At 36.6% G+C, this 21,873-nt stretch overlaps 2 protein-coding genes and 1 non-coding gene across 5 annotated transcripts in view; 2 read left to right on the top strand and 1 right to left on the bottom strand.

Moving 5' to 3' along the window:
- FANCB (Fanconi anemia complementation group B) overlaps nt 1-11,272 on the bottom strand; it is a 28,905-nt gene extending 17,633 nt beyond the window's left edge. The window contains exons 1-4 of one of the 2 annotated variants that reach the window (XM_011362959.2): nt 11,045-11,272; nt 10,074-10,204; nt 9,785-9,882; nt 3,481-4,498 (exon numbers count right to left, since the gene is read on the bottom strand). In XM_011362959.2, the coding sequence (XP_011361261.1) occupies nt 3,481-4,428 (948 nt within the window). In that variant the 5' untranslated portion in view covers nt 4,429-4,498; nt 9,785-9,882; nt 10,074-10,204; nt 11,045-11,272. The remainder of the gene's footprint in view (nt 1-3,480; nt 4,499-9,784; nt 9,883-10,073; nt 10,205-11,044) is intronic. The other variant, XM_011362957.2, reaches the window with a different exon arrangement.
- Nucleotides 11,273-11,405: 133 nt separating this feature from the next.
- Nucleotides 11,406-21,873, top strand: part of MOSPD2 (motile sperm domain containing 2) — a 46,484-nt gene continuing 36,016 nt past the window's right edge. For both annotated transcript variants that reach the window (XM_011362963.2, XM_011362962.2), the window contains exons 1-2: nt 11,406-11,567; nt 11,722-11,779. In XM_011362963.2, coding sequence (XP_011361265.1) covers nt 11,541-11,567; nt 11,722-11,779 — 85 coding nt within the window. In that variant the 5' untranslated portion in view covers nt 11,406-11,540. The remainder of the gene's footprint in view (nt 11,568-11,721; nt 11,780-21,873) is intronic.
- LOC111741777 lies at nt 20,836-20,954 on the top strand. The gene has a single exon (XR_002781086.1). It is a non-coding gene; the product is annotated as a 5S ribosomal RNA (ribosomal RNA).

Genomic DNA, 21,873 nt, shown 5'->3' on the forward strand with positions numbered 1-21,873 from the left:
CTCAATCTATATAACCAAATATCAATCTTTCCCCTCTAAGAATAATTTCCAAAGCAGTGATTTTTCACTTATGCAGGGAAGAAGCTTATTTGTAAACCCATATACTCTCTTCCTCCCAATCCCCCATGAGTATCACGGAGTATAATGAACTATACGAAGAGATGGTAATAAGAATGTGCTCAGCATGCAAACGCCATTGAGCTGTGCACTCATGAAAGCACATATACATCTGCAATCTATAGCTCTAGGACAGTGCTGTCCAAAAAAAATATAGGCAAGCCACAAGTGCAAAGCATATATATATATTTTTTAAATTTTCCAGTAGCCAATACAAGAAAATTCTCTAGTAGCAGTGAAAAGAAAAAGGTAAAAGTAACTTATGTTTTATTTATTAACCCAATCTATGCATTATCGCTTCAATTCAATATAATCAATAAAAATTATTGAGATAGTTCACTTTCATTTTTTACTAAGTCTTTGAAATCTGGTGTGTATTTGACATTTCTCGCACTTTCTAGTTCAGACTAGCCAAATTTTAAATGTTGAATAACCACACTTGGCTAGTGGCTACCATATCAGACAGAACACCTCTAAAACATGTTGACCTCTTTGTATAACACACCAATATCTGATTCAGGTATATCTGACAATGATCTCAATTTTAAAATGCCTGCTACATAGAATCTTGCCAAAACTTGCCGACAATTTCTGCTCAAGAGAGAAAGCCTAAGAAAAGCTATTCAAGCATTTCTCTAGACTCAGCTGTTTCAAGTCCTATAAAACATTGTACCCAGGAGGGCTGTTCTGAGGACACACTAACCTTGATTTTCATTACTTGATCTAATTTATGCTTGTTTGTATTTAACCTATCTTTGTAAGGCTGCCTTAATTCCTTTATGGAATGAGGTAGGTAAAGGGTAGTTGGATAAATCCATAGCTAACCCAAAGAAAGACTGGTGTTGTTTTTTAACTCCATTTTGGGGAAAAACTGCTACCACAGACATCATTTTATTTTCCAATAATGTAGTCATTTTATTATTCAAAACCTCTTACATAATACCACAAACAGTAGATTCCTCTCAGAACTCAGTTAGAATATTTTTTCCCTTGAGAGTGTATGTTCCATTCAACTGTAAAACCTGCTATATTTACTTTTGTCTAACTGCTAAACTACGTGTATTCGCTCAAATACAATTACTTCCCTTACTCTCCTCTCTCTTTATTTGTAGATTCTTAGCCTTCATTCTTTTTTTTAAAAAAGTAATCAAATGTCTTACCCTAAGCTATACCCAATTTTTTAAAACTAGGTTAGTATAAATGGAACACCAAGATAGAGGCAGGAGCTGCAAACCTCCAAGAGTGTCAAGGTTACTGTTGCAACTTAGAAGCACTTAACTTGGCAGATATCAAGGTGTAACTCCAGAGCTTTCATTACAGGGCATTTGAGAAGAGTTTAGAAGTACAGAATCCCTGGAGAGGTAGTTTAAGGGGTATGACAGTAGGGACTCAGGTAAGTAACAGGTGGAAAGGATGGTGGTCCACCATAAAGAACTCCAGGACACAATTTCAAGGCGGGGAGGCCAACAGTTACAGGCCCACTTACAGAGAGTGACATAGTCTCCTGGTGTGGGTAATGTGTTAGTGGCAGGGCTCTACAGTGTCCAAGTAGGCAACCCACTTCAAGGGAGAGAGGACTATAGTCCACAGAATTAACGAGGCACAGAGGAGTTGTTTTTCCTTATCCAGGTGAATAAGGGACCTTGGGTAGGTTCGTGTCTCTGACGTCAGCCTTGGCCCTTGTCTAATATAATAATAGCTAACACATACTGAGCTTCTCCTATGTGCCAAGTACTTTACAATGTCATTTCATTTAATAACATCCTGCCTAGAGGCAGGACGATTTCAATTTCATAAAGATGGAAAATGAGTTCACAAATAAGGTAACACTAGTAATTGGCTCAGGTGGGATTCAAACTCAGGTTAAGTGTGTTCTTTCCGCTACCCTGATCCCAATAAGGATTATAGGCTATATCAGATGTTTCCCCCAACCATTTGTTGAAAAGAAAAGAAAAAAGACAGAAAATATTACCTTCCAAATAACTTTCAAATAAAAGTACAATGTGCTTTTAAAAGATTGCTTTCAAAATAAAAGATAGTTTTCAAAGTATTTTCCTTTTGAGTATTTAAATCCTCTATGTGTTAGAGAGGTTGAATATGGTTCTATAACCCCTATTAATATAAAAGTAATTTACAAGGCAAAGCCTGATAAAATACAATTTCGACCTGACATTTCCACACACACGCACAAACACCCATACACAAAGCAATGATTCACATTAAAAAAAAATGCCTCAAACTTTCTAAAATATTTATCAATGTTCCCTATCGAAGTGATAATACATGATAGAAATTTTAATTGAGCTTCTAATTAAAATAGATAGAGCACACAAAGTATCTGCTTTTTTTCAAAGTAGCACAAGAACTTAAAAAGTTGTATGATGTACTAATGTACTAAAAAACTACTTTTGGAAGAGACATTTCTGACAGGTAATGATTATTTGTCTTGAATTATAAACACTGACATCCCATGACTGAATGAGCTGATTTTATACACACACACACACACACACACACATATACACGTGTATATAATATCAGCTCGTGTATATATATATATATATATGTGTGTGTATATATATATAATCTCTTAAGCCAGAGGATGTAGTATTACCAAAACATTGGGGTCAGAGAAATATTATTGGTGGATATACCCAGTTACAAACCTCCAACTTCCTATTTGTTTTCTGCACTTTTAACCTGTTATCGAACACTCAATACCAGCATTTTAAAGTAATTTCCGAACCTTACACTAAATTACACTAAAAGATACAACTACTGTATATGTGGATAAAATGTAACTGCTGTTAAGGACAATTCTGAGTTTCAAAATATAACAAAATTCTCTAAGCAATAGTTTTTAGAAAAATTAATAGTTACCACTTGTCTCTGGAGAACAATTATTTGTCTTCTTAAGGGACAATGATATATTTCAAGGAATTCCTCTAGATTTCATTTTAAGTTGAAATAGAAAATTACCAACTTTTAAAAAGTTGAACTGATTTGAGTTTCCTAAGGCTTATGAAGTCAAACCACTAATAATCATATTCTAAGTAAAAATACACACCTAGTCATTACAATAATAAAAATTGAGATAAATTAAAAGACAAATATATAATAACTATAGTTATATATTTCCAAACAACTCAAAAGCTTTTTATAAGTCAAAAATGGCAATGCAAAACCTTTGTCAGGTAGTAGATAACTTTAAGGAAAAATAATGTAATATATGTAATTTTCTTATAAGTGCAGCACTAAAAATTCATGTGGCTAATGAGACCCCTCCAGGTGAACCCTAGGACGTGCAGGAACGTTTAATAGGTCTAAGACTATACCAACTGAGTGTACTTATAAGTACTGTACCTGAAAGTTCTTTTCCCAAACAGCACAAACTTCACTGGACCTAAAGGATACAAGGAAAAAGAGGTCTCCGCCTGAATCCATAAGTTGAACTGCACGAGGATCTGCAAACGGCAGCTGGCACACACTTTTAGGAGTGCCATTTTGGAATGAAATCAGCTGGTCTTTTCGAGTAAGGGCAATCAGAGACATTCTTAGCTGGCTGTTGACAATCTCAGTTGCACAGACATGCACACAAGTTATCACACTGCTATAAGCAGGAGGGATAATGTATGTATCACTTATTAATTCTTCACTTTCAAGGGAGTATACACAAAACTTGGTATTCCAAAATGCGTAATCTGATTTTGAAGGCTTTGGGGTGCATTCTTCCTCAGATAAACAACATTTCTTTTGTCCTAATAAAACCACACCTAGATTTCCAATCTCCCCTACCCACTCAATAGAAGAAAAGTTAAAGGACAGAGTGATAACTTTGTCAGTTTGGGAAGAGATATAGAAGAATGTTTTGACATGTTTCCATAAAATTAAAGGGCCGTTAAAGACCCTTATGCCATCCTTCAACTCATGGCCTAGTCTAAAACTCAAACGCTTTTCAAATTTATTGGTACTGTGAAGAAATAGTAGAAAATATTTGAAAACATTATTCTTTTCATTGCACTGTATCACAATACAAGGGAGGTTCATTCTAGTTCTGAAATCCGACACACAGTCGCAACACAAAATTTTTAAATAAGAGTTTTCTTCCTTTATGCTAAAGAATCCAGTGGACTTCTGAACAAATGTTCTTGTTCCTCTGTCAAATACCATTCTTCTGACATGTAATACTGGTATCTCTGCAGGCCCTTTATGTGAGAAACTCCCTTTAGACAATCGAAAAACAAGGACTTCCCCATTATAACACAGGAGCCTTTCTTGTTCTTTAGATGACATTGCTTGTTTGCTGGTCATTCCACAATGTCAAGTCTTTGTGTTGGTCCAATTTTCGAATGCAAATTGATTCCATTCGATGATTTTAAACCTAAAAATGAAATGAGGAAAACTGCCATCAAGTAGGGAGAGTTGAAAACACGTTTTTGTTAAGAGAATCATTAAATGGGTAACTATAAATTTTATAAGGTTAACATTTTTACGCTTTTTATGCTATCTTAATGTCACACCTATTAAAAAACATATCCCAAGTATTATTTCTGTATAGCCCTTAAACAGTTTGCAAAGAATGCAAACGACCACATCACAAACGATAACTGAATGTGTTAACAGCAACTATGGAAAGCTATTAGGTGCACTATTAAAGTGACTGCAGACATTCTTTCTGGCTCAGGGAATTTCTTAAGGGTTCCACTTCTGCCTCTCAAACCTACTGACCCAACCTGGTTCCCCCATTTTCTTTACAATGACAGTGATTCAAGTTAGACCCCTCCCAGAGCCCAGGCCCAGGTTCCCTGCTTCCCAGAAAGAGGAGCTAAGTCAGACTACGACCGAAGTGAAGACCCAGAAAGGAAAACGGGAGATGCTATAACACGGCTCGAAAAAAATCTCTGTACGAGTAACAAATCTTAAATCTTACTTTGAAAGAACAATGCAGTTTTACAACCTAAGTAAGTCGCTATTGTTATTCAAAGAAAAAATAGAGGATTAGTAATATCATACTACTGCAATGAACACAGAATGAAATAGCTATCAATTATTTATGCTTATTATATGCCAGGTACAATACATGCATTATTTCATTTAATGCTTACTACTATTCTTTTGAAGTAAGAATTTTTATTACCTCATCTTTTAAACAAAACCTTATTTGAACAAAACTCAGAAAATTTTCCCAGGTGACAACACTAATCTGCAATACCACTAGGTTTGGAACAGGGGCCCTCTGATTCCTGAGCCTACACTGTAACGACCACACTGTCCTGGCATGCATTCCCTTACTCAGAACACTGGTTATAAGAAAGGCAACGAGAGAATTAGTAAAGTAGGACAAAGAGCGAAGAAACACCCTCCTCACTGAACATACAAGAAAAAGATGTTGATCTCTTTATTCGGTGGCTGTATTTGCTGAGTCACTCTTTAACAGTTGCTGAAGGCTTAGCCAGACACGTGAATGCTGAGTCTGCCTTTTACTATGCGGATGACTTAGAGCAAGTGACTGAACCCCTTTGTACCTCTCATCCACATCTATGTAACAGTATCTAGCTCACAAGGAATTAACTAATATAGCTCACTTGAACTAGGACCTGGCACACAGAAAGTGCTCGATAAAGGTTAGCTACTATCATTATCGTCGTCATCATCATCATTATCACCATCATCATCACCATTATGGCTGGCTCTGGTTTATATAGTACCTAACCTTAGAAACATCAGAAGAATGGTTGCATACATAACAGTTTGTGAATGCTGAAAGGTCCCTCTCCACTATCAACAATTCTAACTCATATTCTCTTTTCTCCTACCTGTGGATCATTACACCAGGAAATTCAACTATTTCAGAAATAAATGAAAATCAGGTTATTTACAAGTAAATAATATTGTTTTCCTCTGCTGAATGAGAAGCAAACTCTAAAGGCTTAGGTTTTGTTCTTTGATTATAAACACCTACCAATAGCCCAATTAGAAAAAAAGTCTCACTGAACCATGATTTATAAGTTTAAGTTAATGTAAGTTGCATTTTAAAGAAATGATTTTGATTTGGAGGCAATTTTACTTAAAAGTAGACTAGTCAGCATCTACTTTCAAATTGGAGATGCCACATCTTATTTCCAAACACATTACCTGTGGTCTTAAAACGTTCACAAATTCTTTGAAACTCTTTCCATCAAGAACTGGCATTTAATTATCTCCTTGAGTGAGGTCTGGTCATTATGACTTACTTCTAGCCAATAGAATGTGGCAGAAATGACAGTGCATGACTTGAAAGACTGACTGGGTCATAGAGTACCATGGCTTCCTAGTTGACTTCTTCCTTTAATCACCTCCACTGGGGAAAGCCACCTGCTATATCGTTAAGACCCTCGAGCAGCTGTGTAGAGATGTGCACATGGCCAGGAACTGTGGCTTCCTGCCAAAAGACAGTGAGGGACTGAGGCCTCTTGCCAATAGCTATGCGGGTGAGCCTTCTTGGGGTCAGATCCTCTAGCTCTAGCCAAGCCTGTAGATGACTTGGCCCCTTGGACAGATCATGAGCCAGAACCACCCAGCAAAGCTGTTCCCAAATTCTTAATCCTCAGAAATTTTGAGATCATAAATGTTTGTTGCTTTAAGCTGCTAAATTTGGGAGTAATTCGTTATGCAGAAATAAATACTTTCCTCTATGGCATTTTTTAAAATTAAACTGATGATATGCTTTTTGAGAATTTCATGAAACCTATCACCTGAAGTAACTGGAGATATTGTATCATAATACAAACTAGCAGAAGTCACTGGATTACTGGTTTGTTGTTAGGCGATTAATGTCAAAGATCTAGGACACACAAAGTAGATTCAGCTTCCGCAGTAAAGTTAGGTAAATCAAAGGTGTGGCTTCTACTTATGAACCTTTTACTTTGAAGGAAATAAACATATTAGTTATATTACATCAAAATGTATGAATAATAATTTCTGTATTTCAAATTTCCCAGAGACATGTCAGGCTTCTTAGAAGATTTCTGAAAAAGGAAGAGCATAAAATGATATATTCTGAGACAAAGATCTAAGAACACATTGCTTTTTGCTACCTACTTAAAAAGTTGTGCAGATTTCTTAATAATAATAAAAACAAACAAAATTAACTTCTGTCTGGTATAGGATTTTGTTATTTTAAGATTAAATGTCACAACTAATGTTTAATCAACACAATGCTCTGGTTCACCAATGCTGAGTGTGACAGAAGCAAGGAGAATCTGATTGCTAAAAGGTCAGTAGAACCTCTCCCTTTCCTAACCTTTACAGTATGTTATGTTGCATCCTGACAGTTAGAACTTAGGAAAATCTGGTCCCTTGCATTCTGCTCCCTTAATGCTTTCAACTAGCTCCTTAACTTAGAAACATTGATCTTCCAGCTCTCTGTTCCCATTGCCATGACCATAGTTCAGGCTTTCATCTCTCACTTAGGCTGAGGTAAAATAAAAGCTTCAGGCTTGCTCTTCCTCTAGTCTCTCTCGCCTCCAACACATCAGTTTATTTATGCTGCCTCAGTTGTTCTGAAACACAAACTTGATCTGGTAATTGCCTCTTCATTCTAAAACCGTGCACACACACATTGCCCTTCTCGACAGGCCTATGATCCTTCAATGACTACTTGGAAAGAAAGATGCTAAATGCTGTGTATTTGACATATGCATGATGTAGAGGTAAAATGTTGCCAACCATCGCTATAAAGTATAGCATGGTATTCAAGGCCCTGCTTCAACCCTAACCCAACATGTTTTTAGCATGAGCTCTAAGCAGAAAGCAAACTTATTTTCATGTACTTAGACTCAAATAGATTTAAAAACACAAATGACTGTTATATGAAAGGTCATTTTTTGTTTTTAAATATTATTTCAAAAACATGTATATTTTCAATGTTATTTAAATGAGCCACTTTACAGTTAAAAATTAGATTAATATATTACTGTATTTATGAAGATAAATTTTTCCTCAAACTTTCTGTAATCTCAAGGCTTATTAAATTCAGATATACATGTATATCTATGTTATTTTATACTGATGCAACATCTGTTTTAAGTGTTACATATGTTCTTAGCATATGTTCATAAAATAAACCTTTAAACCCATGGAATAAGTGGTAGTTTTATTTTATTTTTTTAAATAGAAACAATCTGGAAATAAAACTGAGGCTCAATTTAGAGGCTCTTAAACCAATATAGACAAGCCCTGATTAGTCAAACCCTGATTATCAGGACACTGGGATATTAAGTCATTTGACTTTTTAATATCCTTACAACAGTGGCTGCAGAAAAAACACGTAACTCAAACCAGTTAAATTTTACCTCACGTTGCAGCAATGATGTGGGGTGGAGGGGAGATGTGGAAGCAGAGTATTTATAAAATGCTACATAATTAATTTGAGCTTTTCCTGTTCTTGTATTACCAGACACCAAAGTTGACTATACTTTATACATAAAATGAAAACAGACGTGAGCACACCAGAAAATAATACATGATATCATCCTCATCCGCTCTTCTCCACCAGCCTCACAAACAAATAAACAATGTTCTCTTTAAATGCTACTAAATTCATTTGGGTGCTGTGAATTGCATAACTCCTCAAGTTACTAAAGATCTGGTTCAGGATGATCCGAAAAGTGCACTATATATGATCTGCAGATGAAATCTAAAAAAGTCTCTAAGAAACCATGCTGATTACAACTAATACAAAATATCTTTGGAAAAGGGGTTGAATTAAGACATAGCTAACTAAAAGTTTCACCTAATATTAAACATAATCTTACAAGCATAATACTGATAGATGTGCCTTTTTCAACACATAGGACATTGTTATCTAAGTAAATTAACTTGGCTATAGAATAGGTCCACTGTTAAAACCTTTTTCTACCTATATAACTAGAAGTCATTTGTTGGGGCCTACCCAGAATCAGTGTCTGCTTTTTCCCCTTTCTAACAATGCCTCGTTGTCTGAAATGCAGGTAAATGTAGGGGAATGGTGATCCACTAAGAGAGGTAGGAAAGATTAAGCTAAAGGAGGTTTTTCTAAGTCATACTAAGGATTTCTTACTTTCTCTAAGCAATGATGACCCAGTGAAATATTTTAAAAACAGCCATCATAAGAGTATACTTCTGTATTACAAAGATCCTGGTGACAGTGTTGCAGACAGGGGTGAGACTGGAGGCCGAGCCATCGATTAGGACATAATTATGAGCACTTAAAGGGAGAGGTGACTGTGGAAGGCAATTTGGCAGTAAATGAAAATGCATATATCTGGCAATTTCATTTCTAGTTATAAATCGAGAGAAATAATCCTACATAATAATGCACAAAGACATTGCTCTAGAATGTTCACTATGCTGTAATGTGGAATATTAAAAAAAATAGTAAAAACTTCAATGAACACCAATAGGGGAATGAATAAATACAGATGGAATATCATACCATAGTTCAAAGGAATAAATTAGATCTATGTATATCATCATGGCTAGATTTCAAAAACAAAATGAGAAAAATTAAGTTGCAGAAAAACGTATACTGCAGTACACTATTGACGTAAATCAGAACACATAAAACATTACATATTTTCTGTTCATCTACAATGGCTATATTTCAAGTGCTTTCTCTGTACCAGGTACTGTTGGAACTTGGACTCACTCATTTATTCCTCACGACATCCTTGTGCCACATGCACCATGATCTCATCCTATAGATGGGGAAACTGAGGCATGGCATTTAAGGATCATCTCAGAGGCCTACAGATAGGAAGTGACAGGGCCAGGATTCAAACCCAGGCGGCCCACCCCATCCCCCACCCCCACTCCTCCCAAAAAAAACAAAGCTGTAAAGATTCATGCCACATCCGTAAGTACTGTTTATTCCAGAGAAGGGGATGGAAATCAGGGTAGGGAGACTTTAGAGGAAGATTCCAGCTATGCAAGCATACCTCAGAGATAGTGCGGGTTCAGTTCCAGAACACCATAATAAAGTATCACAATAAAGCCAGCCGTAATCTTTTTGTTGGTGACAGGTCTTGCCTTCAGTTTGTAAAAAAAAAACAAAAAACCAACACAGCACCTGTGAAGCACAATAAAGCAAAGCACAATAAAAGTAGGTATGCCTGTGCAAAAAGCTATCAAGAATGCACCCGAAAACTTTTTAAACAACATATCATCCATTTTTTCTCCATAAAAATGTAAACATAAAAAGAAGTCTGAGGCCAAAGGCGCTCAAGTGTCAATCGTGATTGACTATGGCTGGTGGAAGCATAAGGACTGCTCTCCTTACAATGTCTTTGTAGTTTTGAGTATCTTTCAATTTTTAAAAGGCAATATTACTGAATGCAAAAACGATTTCAACTTTTTAACCAACAACCAGAAAATGCGCTTCCAGTACGTTATGAATCGATCTTTCTCAATTTTGACATTTTGCACTGGATAAATTGTGAGGCTGTCCTGTGCATTGTAGAGTTTAGCAGTATCCCCGGCTTCTACCCACCAGATACCAGTAGCAGGCTGCTGCCAGGATGTGACAACAAAAAAGTCTCCAGACATTGCCAAATGTGCCGTGGGAGGCAAAACTGCCCCCTGTTTTGAGAACAATCACCTTAATAATGTAAGATGTTTTACATCTCTTAACTTTATATAATTGTTTCTGTCTAAACACTTAAAAGACATACTCCTTGTTAAGTATCTCACATTCCAAGTGGGAAAGATGCTGCAGGGGTAAAGGAAGTTTCAAGCGAAATATCCCTGAGTATGTCAATTAGTTAAAATCTAGATATTTCACAGGATGATGGACATAGGCCTCGGGACGCCCGCTTCCTTCCCGCTCTCCCCCAACTACGGGACAGGGGAGAAACTGGAGCCCTGCTGTCCCTTTGCGAAGGCTGGGTAAAGGAACACACGCTGGCCCTACCTCGGCGCGCGGGACCCCGCGTCCTGCCGCTGCCACTTTCCTAACGGCCCACCTGGGCGCAGTGTCCCGAGGCTCCAAACCTCCCGCCAGCGCGCTGCATCCTGGGAGGGCCGGGCCGGAGGCCGCATTGAGCTCAGAGGAGGCGGAGCCTCCGGAAAACATTGTGAAAGCGGATGACAGGTGGAGATCGCTCGGGTGGAGTTCCGCGGGGGAAGCGCCTACGATCCGACGGCTGGTGGGGGTGGGCCCGCGGTGCAGGGAACGTTAGGGGAGGAGCCGAACAAGAAGCGAATGGAAAACCAGGTTGAGGGCCTGATCCCGCCTCCAGACCCAGACGGCTGTATAGGATTGGGCGGCGCAGCAACGCGTCCGCCCGCCTTCCGGCATCACGCGACCGCCTCCACCTCTGCCCTTCCCTCTCTACCTCAGGGCCAGCCTGGCCCGTGATGAGATATTGGGACTGGCAGCTGTGCAAGTGGTAACAGCGACGGCAATCATGTCCACGCCCGCGGCCATGGCGGAGGTAAGGAGTCGATCGCACCGCACCGTTGCCGGTCCCCTCCCCAGACCCGGAATCCTCTCAGGCCGGGGGCTGAGCTCCCAGGTTCAGGTGGGCTGGGCTGAGGGAAAGCAGGAAGGTGCACTTGGTGTCTAAGCCTCTCTTGTCTTCCTTCCAGAATAAAGCCAAGCTCATCTCTGAAACCCGACGGAGGTTCGAAGCTGAGTATGTGACAGGTGGGTACCGCGTTCTCGGTGTTAAGGCAGGTGTGCAATGAACGTCCTCAACTTTGCTAGACTGTTTGTGGGTGTCTCTGTGGGAAGCATTAGGAACTGTTTCGACTCTCACATTGACGATGCCTTGCACGTTTCCAAAATTTTCCTCTCGTAACATGACATGCACACTGCTCCAAGTGGACAGGTGATGTGTCCATTGCTTGCCAGAGGGTTAACGTAAGTTGGGAATCGGTGAGTTTCTAACATCTCGAGTTTAGGGAACTTGGAGGACACTTTCTAAGTCCATGGCACTGGTGACAATTTCCAACGAACAGTTCCTCTGCTAACCTTTTACCAGCAGCAATCTCGGAAATAAATCTGGAAATTGCCGTAAGATTATTCTCGTGTACATAATTGGGAATCCAAATTCCTTGAATATTTTGCCTAATTCCACATCATACAACTCAGTATGCTACCCACAGAATAGGCCCTCCGGTGCTGGAGCTTTTTTAAAATTATTTTCAATTACAATTGACACAATATTTTACTCTGCCATCTTGACCGGAAATCAAGCTCTTATCTTTTCATCCTACACTGTACCTAGCAAAGTACCTGAGTCCAGAATTCATTTATTGCTTGAACATTCTGGTTGCAGATGTCACAGATACTTGAGTTGTCCAATATTTGATGACTTAATTCTTATACAGTAACTTTTTTAAAATAATTGTTGGTATATATTATTCTAATCCTGATCCTGCCACTTAATAGCTTATTTGTATTTTCTGAGCATGTTTCCATAGCTGTGAAATATGAATAATTAGGAGGATTGAAAGAGAAAGCATATATCAAACTGTCTAGCATGGGGTTAGCATACACTAGGCTCTCAATGAATATTTAGCCTCAAGAATTATTTTGGTTACTGTCAAAAGAGTTAAGCTTGACTTTAGTGCTAAGCAGAGGTTCCCTGCAACTTTAAACTTCCCTAGATTACATGCCGGTTGATGACCCAAAATAAGGAAATCTGTTCCAAATAACATGGTCAGGAAATCTTTTCATCTCTCCCTGTCAATTTTCTTCACATCCCTAACTTTGCACGAGTCGCAAAAGCCCTTGAGTCACTTCCAGCCCAGAAATCTCATTTCTAGTACTATTTCTTTACTGGAGCCAGCTATAATTCTAAAATTTCTTTCTATACCAGTGTGACTCTTATAGCTACATAGTTTATATTTTAAGTAACCTAGAACTTGACCTAATGAGCTGGTGTCTCCCCAGTAGTCTTTTACTTATGCCCAAACGAGGAATCAAAATATAGTCGTAGAAATGTAGCAGTAGACAAGATAAAGGTCATCTTGCTCCAACCTTATTTTTAAAATGAAGAAAGGTTAGAGACATTCATTGATTTTTCCCGAAATCCCTGGGGTTAGTAGCTAGGCCAGGGCTGGTGCTCAGGTCTTCTGAATTTCACTATAGTAATCTTTGGCAGCACAATCCTGATGAATTAGATCATGTCACTCCCCAGCTTGAAACCCTTCAGTACCTTCCTTTTAGAAAAAAAAAAAATCCCAATTCTTTATGGTGACCTACAGTACAAGACCATGCATGCCCTAGATTTTTCCCACCCCTCCTCTATCCTCATCTGTTCCTACTTTCTTTACTTAGTACAGATTTTATCACTGCCCGCAGTAAGAAACATATACTATGTTGCAATCCAGTACACACGCTTACCAAAAAACTGAAACAAAAGTTTGTTAAAGAATACTTATTTTGAAAACCTGTGACTGACTACCTGATGCCGTGACCCACAAAATTGTTATCACAATCCACAAACGTGACCCACAGTTTGCAAAGCATGACCAGCCACACTGCCTCTTTTATATTCTTTAAACAAAGTCTGTTTTCATCTCGGGACCTTTCCATTTCTGTCTGTCTGGAAGGCTCTAGCCCAGGTAGTATGCATGGCCAGGTCCTTTTCTTTTCTATCTCGGTTTAAATGTCTTGAGAGGCCTTTGCTGATTTATTAAATAGCCTCCCTACCTAGTTTATTTTGTCTCCTTTGCAGGTCTTAACCATAACTTGTAATTATCTTGTTAATTTGTTTGCTTATTGTTCATTTCCTCCAGAAGAATATATATAGGTCTGAGGCAACCTGTGGACGTTGAGGGCAAGGTCAGACTCACCTCTGTATACCTAGCACAGTTCTCATCAATACATACTCATTGATGAATATAGCATTGCTCAAATATATACATACAGAGATTAGTCTAAGTTCGTTTGAAGAGCTATCCTAACCAGCTTCCCTCCCCCACCAAAATCTAGCAAGGAACAGCCCTCACAATATGTCTCAAAGACAAGCGTTGTTTCTAAGTAGAGCAATGTATGGCATTAAGTATAGGGAGGGTTTTGTCTTTAAATATCCACACTTGGGTATGTGCGAATGCACGTGGGTGGGTTATCTGCACAGCCATTGTAAATATTAACTTAAAGACTTGCGTGGTTAAGAAAAATAAAAACCTTAGACTCTCTCCTCTTTAAGTTTCAGTTGTTTCCTAAAATATAGCATCATATAAACGTAGAATACGAAGGTGATTAAAAGGGTTTTCGATTTATATGTTCTCCAAGTTCACTTTTGAAAACTTAGCTCAGGTGTTTAGAACATCCACTTTCCCTCTTTCTTTCATTTCACCTTTTCTATTGTCACATTAACAATATTTTCTTTCAGAAGAGGCTGAGGCAGACTTAAGCAATCGTGATGTTTTTGCTAAAGGAAAATACTATCTGCAATTATATCACTTTAAGCGCTGGCTCTGCTCCAAAAACTTCTTTGAGATAGATTCTTGGGAGTTCCAAGCACATTTTTGTTTCCATAGAAATTAAGTTACCAATTATGGATAAATTTGTAGCTGGCAAAAAGAATAAAATGTAAGTCTATTATTGTTTCATGCATTATTAATGGTCCTTTTTTTTCCTCGTTCCTGTGAGAAATTTTATCCCGAGTCTCAAATGAGTAACATTTCCTGTTCTCTCTTCCTCCTTGTGGCCAAAGCAAGACTAATCCCTTGTGACAATAATTTATTCAGTTCCTCAAATAGTATGTGCTTAATTCTGGAGAAGAGTGTCAATATTAGAGAAAGAGCTGAAGAAGGATAAAGCCCCTTCCTGAACTACTAGCATCTAGTAGAGGCAACTTATTTCAAGAGTAATAAGTGCTACAGTCATTTCTGTAAGCGTCAAAGACAAGGAAAAAGCACATGGTTGGGGCGGCTGGGTTAGCACAGAGTTAGAAAAAAAAAATCACAGAATAAAATGGTGTTTCTCATGGACTTTGGAAGATGGTGGAACTCGTCCAATTGAAGAATGTGATCCAGGCGGATCCGATAATGTGAGCTAAAGCACTGAAGTGAGAAGGTGTGGGGGCATGTTCAGGAAGCTGTAGGAAGTCCACTTTGAGGAGCCTCGGGAGGGTAAGCACACATGACTAAGAACAGTGGCACTGAAGTGTAGAGAGCCTGAGACACCTAAGCGATGCCTTTGCGCTTTAGTGCGTTTGGAGAGCTACTGAGAGTTTTGTGGGCTGTATTATTTCAGGTTTGTTTTCTGACTTTACTAGTATATGAATACACTTAAATGAATTTGGGTGATACCAAAAGCATCTGAAGAATCCCCCATAAGCTCACCATCCAGACATAGCTCTGCTAACAATAGATGTTTTTCTGGTCTTTTTTCTATACATTTAAAAAGACATAGTTAAAAGACCATTTTGTATGTAATTTTGTGTTGCATTGTTTTTTACTGACATGATCTTATTTCCTCATATTTATGAAGTAAGCCACATTTTATATTACCATTTACTATTTAGTTCTCTAAATAAAAGACAATTTTCTTTTAAATGTCCCTTTTTGGACATTTAGATTCAATTTTTTGTTAATACAATATTAGGTGCAGTAGATTACTTCCTTGACTTGTGTCTAAAAGTAGAATGACTAGTTTTAATAGTGTTTTTAAGACACTTTATTTCGTATGTGTGCTAAACTCTCCTTTATAGAAGTTGCGCTAGCACTCATGAAAGTGTTAATGTCACCCCAGCCTTAGCCATAGTGTCATCATTTCTTAACAGATGGTTCTTTGTTTTAGTTTGCATTTGATTACTAGTGAAAATAAACTACTCTTCCTATGTTTACGTCCATTTGCAGTTTAATTTTTTTTTCATTAGTATGACTTTATAATTGGTTTGGGCTTTTCTTATATCATTTTAATTTTTCGAATGTATTCAAACTTACCGCTTTGTGGTTTCTTCCATTGTTGTTAAATTTTCTCTCATCCAATAACTTGCTCTAGTCCCTTAATTTTTTTTGTCTTGGTTTATTATTTTTTAATTTAGAAATATATGTACAAAATGTATGAAACATGAATAAACACCCACGTACTCAACAATCAGCCAAAGAAATAGAAAGAACCTCCTGTTCCTACTCGTTCTGCATTTGTTGGTGTTACTCATTCCCTTGCTTTTCATTAGTTTTACCACCTATGATGTGTTCCTCTCCAGTACACTTACTAAATTTACCTCTTTATAAACTTTAAATAAAAGCTGAATATTTATTCCATGACTTGCTTCTATTCCTCAAGAGTCATTCATATTGTCAAATATAACCGTACTGTAATTGATTCCTTTTTACAGCTCTGTAGTAGTTCACAGAATGAGTATACCAGATGATAGGTTTGGGGTTATTTTTAGATTTTACTGTTATGTACAGCGCTACTGTGAACATTTCTTATGTATATCTGGTGCCTACACTTTCTCTAAGGCAGTGGTTCTCAAACTTCATCCAGGAACTGTACATAGTTCCTTGAGCCCATTTCAAGGTGTTACAGAGCAAAACTATTTTCATGACACTAAAACATCATTTTCCTTTTTTGTCATTCTCTCGCAAGCATACAGTGTTTTCCATCGGTTATACAGCATGTGATGATGTCATTGCTCTGACTACCAATAAATATAACCCATATAAACAAAAAAGCTCTTTGAGGTCCACAGTTATTTTTAAGAGTGTAAAAGGGGGCCCGAGACTAAAATTTGAGAACTGCCGCTCTAGGGTTTGTACCCAACAGTGAAATGGGCAGGTTGTAGAATAGGCACGTGTTCAGCTTTACATGTTCAACATTACTAGGTAATGCCAAACTGTTTCCCAAAATGATTGTACCAATTTTCATTTTAACCAGCAGTATCTGAGAGTTCTTGTTATTCCACACCCTAAAATTTGGCATTTTTTCTTTTTTAATTTTTGCCTATCTGATGGGGTCGTTGGAGTATCTCATTGTGGTTTTAATTCGCCCTTGAGTACCACCAGCAAGATTGAGCATTTCTTCATATCTCTATGAGCCATTTCGTTTCCACTTCTGTGAAAATCACTTCTTCAGACTTTTCTTGGCCCTTTATTCCTCCATATAGATTATAGTATCAACTTATCATGTTTCTAAAAAAAAAATAAACTTAGCGATTTTGAGTGGAATTGTGTTAAATCAGCAGTTCAGTTTTGGGAGACTTAACATTGTCATGATTGAGTCTTCTTATCTAAGAACCCGGTATATCTTTCTACCTGCTAAATTCTTTCTTGTTGAAAGATTTATAATTTTAAACATAAAGGTTAACCTATTTTTGTTAAATTTATTCCCAGGTACTTTACATGTTTTTTAAAATTTTTTTAAGTTTTAAAAATATCGTTTGTATGGTATCCTTTAAAAATTTATTTTCTAAATGATTGTTGCTGGTTTATAGAAAGTGCATTTGATTTTTTTACATTAATATTGAATTCAGAAACCTTACTCTTATTAATTCTGATAATACATCTCTTAGTTTGGGATTAGTTTGGGATTTCTACATAGACAATAATATCACCTTGAAATAATGGCAGTGTTTTTTCTAACTTTCCAATTCTTACATCTTTCAATGCTCTTACTTCACACTGCCTGGGACCTTTGGAACAGTTTTGAGTAGAAGCAATGATAAAAGCTTACTTGTCTTCTTTCTAATCTTTGAAAGATAGCCCGGAGCATGTCACCATTAAGTATGGTCTCTGTAGTGATCCTTTATCGAAATGAAGATGTTTCCTTCTATTCCTGATTTGCTACTTTTGGTTTTTCTTTCTTGCTTTGTTCCTATCACGATTGATGGTTGAATTTCACTAAATGCATTTTATTTATCTATTGAACACATTTATCGCATTTGATAAGCTTTCCACTTGATGTTTTTCTTTTAATCTGTTAGTATGGTAGATTATATTAATCAGGTTTTTAAAATTTATTGGTGGATTCAGTTAACTAACATTTTATTTAGGAGTTTTGCTCTTATATTCACAAATTGGCCTGTAATTTTCCTTTTTGGTAGTTTTCTTGTGCACTTTTGACATCAAGAGTATGCAGTTTTCATAAAATGAGTTAGTATTTCCTGAAAGATGCGGTCATTGTGTAGTTCTAACCTGATTCCTCATATTCACCCTTCCCCCTAATTTATTATTATAGTTTTTGTATCCTTGTTTACTTACCATATATTTACTAATATCTCTATTTACCATTCTTTCTTGAGTTTCAGATCTTATATCTGGAATCATTACCGTTTGATCTAAAGTATAACCTTAGATTTTCCCTTGGTGGTAAACTCTTAATTTTGAAAAAGTATTTTGTCTTTTTTTTTTTAATTAAGCAATTAACCTTGAGGAATGCCTTCATTTTATTAAGCTCAAGGAGGCAAAGTGGTTAGAAAAGTAGAAGGATCAGGAAACTTCAGTATCGTAGAGGATCTCAGAATTTCAAGGACAGGAAGATGAGCAGTGAATGGAAGGAACCCTGTAGGTAAAGGGCACATTATCAACTGGAAGTACCTGTTTATTATCTCTGGAAAGGAAAGGTGGAAAGAAAATGACTTTTAAAGTGTAACTACACAATTGGGTATTTTACATAAGCTCTCTAGATTATGAACCACCCAAGGGATCAGCTTATGCTTTATTCATCTTCCGCATCTGCAATACCTAGCTAGCTCTCTTTTGAGCTAGCATATGGTAGGTGATCATAAATTAGTCCTCACAACTAACGTGTTGCATGTCATCCCCAAGAGAGAAAGCCTCTAAAAGACAGATAAAGTTGTCATGATCGGAAGAAGAAAAGATCGTAAGAATCTTCATTTGTGGCATATTTAAAAATATTAAGTCTCTGCTATAGAGAATATAAGGCTAACTTCACATAGAGACTTGAATGATATATTTGTGATGAGATAGAGAACTGGTAGACCTGCTTATTTGGGGATCTTAATTTTCAATAATTACTTATCAGTGCCTGGCAAATATTTATTTTGACTCATCTCTGTAAGTTGTTGATACCTATTCTTCTCATATGTTCATCCTGAATGGTTAGTGAGATACACAATTTTAAAGAGCCTGTTACTAGAAATATTGTCACTTTTAGGATGTCAGTTTGTCTTTAGGCATTTGTCAATTGAAAAGCTTGCATGACAAGAGTGGTCTATTTACCAAATCTGTGTCGTTACCAAAAACTTAAAATCTGACAAGAATTTTGGTTTGATTACATCTCTAGGAAGTGGAGTAGAGTTCGTAGAAATACATAAAAAAAAATTTCCCCTGCAGCCATTTCACAAGGAATAGGAGGACAAAAATTGCTTCTTTTCAATCTAAACTATCTGGCTGAATTTGTTGACTACAGATATTTGGCATATATGTATAGAAATTTTTCAACATTAGTTATTTTATATTTACTAGTGGGGCCATGATTTGCAAAAGCTTTTCTTTTCCCATTATAGTGCTATATATTCACAACTGACATAGGACATTCATAGATAATTTTTAAGTTTTTATACAGGCACTCTATATCCAGATCATTGGAGGGAAAAATAAAACATAAAAATATGTAAGAGAAAATAAAAGACATAAGAAACCCCATATACATTTAATAGGACTTCCAGAAGGAAAAAAATAGAGGCAGTGCTATTTGAAGATATAATAGTTGATACTTTTCCAGAGTTTATAGAAAACATCAAATCCTCAGGTTAAAGAAGCATAACAAGATCTGAGCATCGTAAAGAAAAAGAAATGAATCCCTAGGCACATCATAGGGAAACTGAGAACACCGAGGACAAAGAAAAAAAATCTAACAACCGCTGAGAAATGACAGATTATCTACAAAGGAACAAATATCAGACTGATACGTGATTTCTTATCAGCAACAGTTAATGCCAGGAAACAGTGAAATAATTTTCGGAAAGTGCCAAGGTAAATAACTGGCCATTCAGAATATTTAGTCAAAATTGAAGGTAAAATTTTTCAAGAATACAAAGGTTGACAGTCCATTGCTAATAAAAAAAATCTATTAGACTACTTCACTAATAAGTAAATAGAACCCAAGAGGAAGCAGAGGGATGCAAGGAGCAATGAAAAGCAAAGAGATTGGTAAGCCAATCAGTAAAGAAACAATCTAAATTAATATTAATAGTAAAAAAAAGTTAACGATAGGAATAGAGGAGACAGGTAAAACATTATAAGAACTCGTTCAGAAGGATAGAGATATTAACTGTAGATTTTGTCATTTAAGTGTGAATATTTAAAGTTAGGGTAACCACTGAGAGACAGAAATAAAATATTCAGTTTCCAAACCAGTGGAGAAATGAAAAAGAGAATGAAGAAAAACATCACCTCTCTAGCAGAAGACAGGAAAGAAGGAAAAAAGCAGCATAGTAACCAGAGAACAGAGTAAAACAGCAGAAAAAAATCCAACTTTATCAATTGTTACCACAAATAGAAACAAATATATACTTCCTATCAAGAGTAGATTTTTAAAATCTTAATTACTTGCTGCCTATGAGACTAACTTAATATAAATTAATGTAGAAAGGCTGAAAATAAAGAGATGGAAAAAGATGCATATAAAAAAAATTTTAAACAAATGTGTTCCTGTGTTAGCTGTACTTTCATTAGACAAAATGTTTAGGGTGAAAAACAATACATATAAAAAGGGATGCTACTAGTGATAAAAGGAACCCTAAAAAGTTATAACAGTTAGAAACTAACAACATGGTCTACGGCCATGCCACCCTGAACGTGCCCGATCCCATCTGATCTCGGAAGCTAAGCAGGGTCAGGCCTGGTTAGTACTTGGATGGGAGACCACCTAGGAAGACCAGGTGCTGTAGGCGTAAAAAATAAAAAAATAAAAAAATAAGGGATTGTAAACTGACAAGGTCCTTGCAATCTGTGAGGTCAACCAAGGATTGTCTTGCCTAAAAAAAATAATAATAAATGAATGAATGAATAAATAAATAAGTAAAATAAAAGTATCTAAAATAATAAAGCAAAAGCTTTATTTTAACGAACTTCTTTCAGAAATAAAGAGAACAAGTAAGAAATCCTTAAGATTTTAGATTTAAACACCACAGTGAACAAAGTTGATAATAGATACGTGCGTATGTGTGTGTATGTGCGAGTGGATAGACTCTCCTACCCAACAAATAGAGAGTATATACTTTGAATATATATTTCTGCTCCTGGAGCTTTTGCAAACATTCAACACATATTAAGTCATAAAAGAAGTCTCAGAAATTACAAAGCAGCTAGATCATATAGACCATGTTCTCAGACCATTATTCGACTGTATTAAAAGTCACAATAAACAGTTACTTAAAAACAAATCAAGTGTTAAGAAACTGAAATAACACACCTCTAAATAACCCAGAGGTTAACAGCTTCCTAGTAATGTGTGTAATTCTTATATCTGCTAAATAACCTGTGGGTTAAAAAGGATATCACAATGAAAATTGCAAAAACTTAAAGCTGAGCAATAACAAAACATCTATGGTCTCACGTGCATTCATTAGAAAATAAGGCACTAATAAAAAGCTAAAAATTCAATTCAAGGAGCTACAAAGTGAACATGAGTAAATACAGAGAAAGTAGAAGGAAATAAGGTAAGAACAGATATTCATGGTATGGGGAAAAAAGATAGTAGATGTAATAAACGTAAGCTGGTTTTTTTGAAAGGACTAATAAAATAGACAAAAACGTAGGATGAGTGATTAAGAAAAGGAGAACAAGGCATACACTAGGAATAAAAGCAGA

This window comes from Pteropus vampyrus, unplaced genomic scaffold (genome assembly GCF_000151845.1).
Source record: "Pteropus vampyrus isolate Shadow unplaced genomic scaffold, Pvam_2.0 Scaffold81, whole genome shotgun sequence".
Taxonomy (NCBI): Eukaryota; Metazoa; Chordata; class Mammalia; order Chiroptera; family Pteropodidae; genus Pteropus; species Pteropus vampyrus.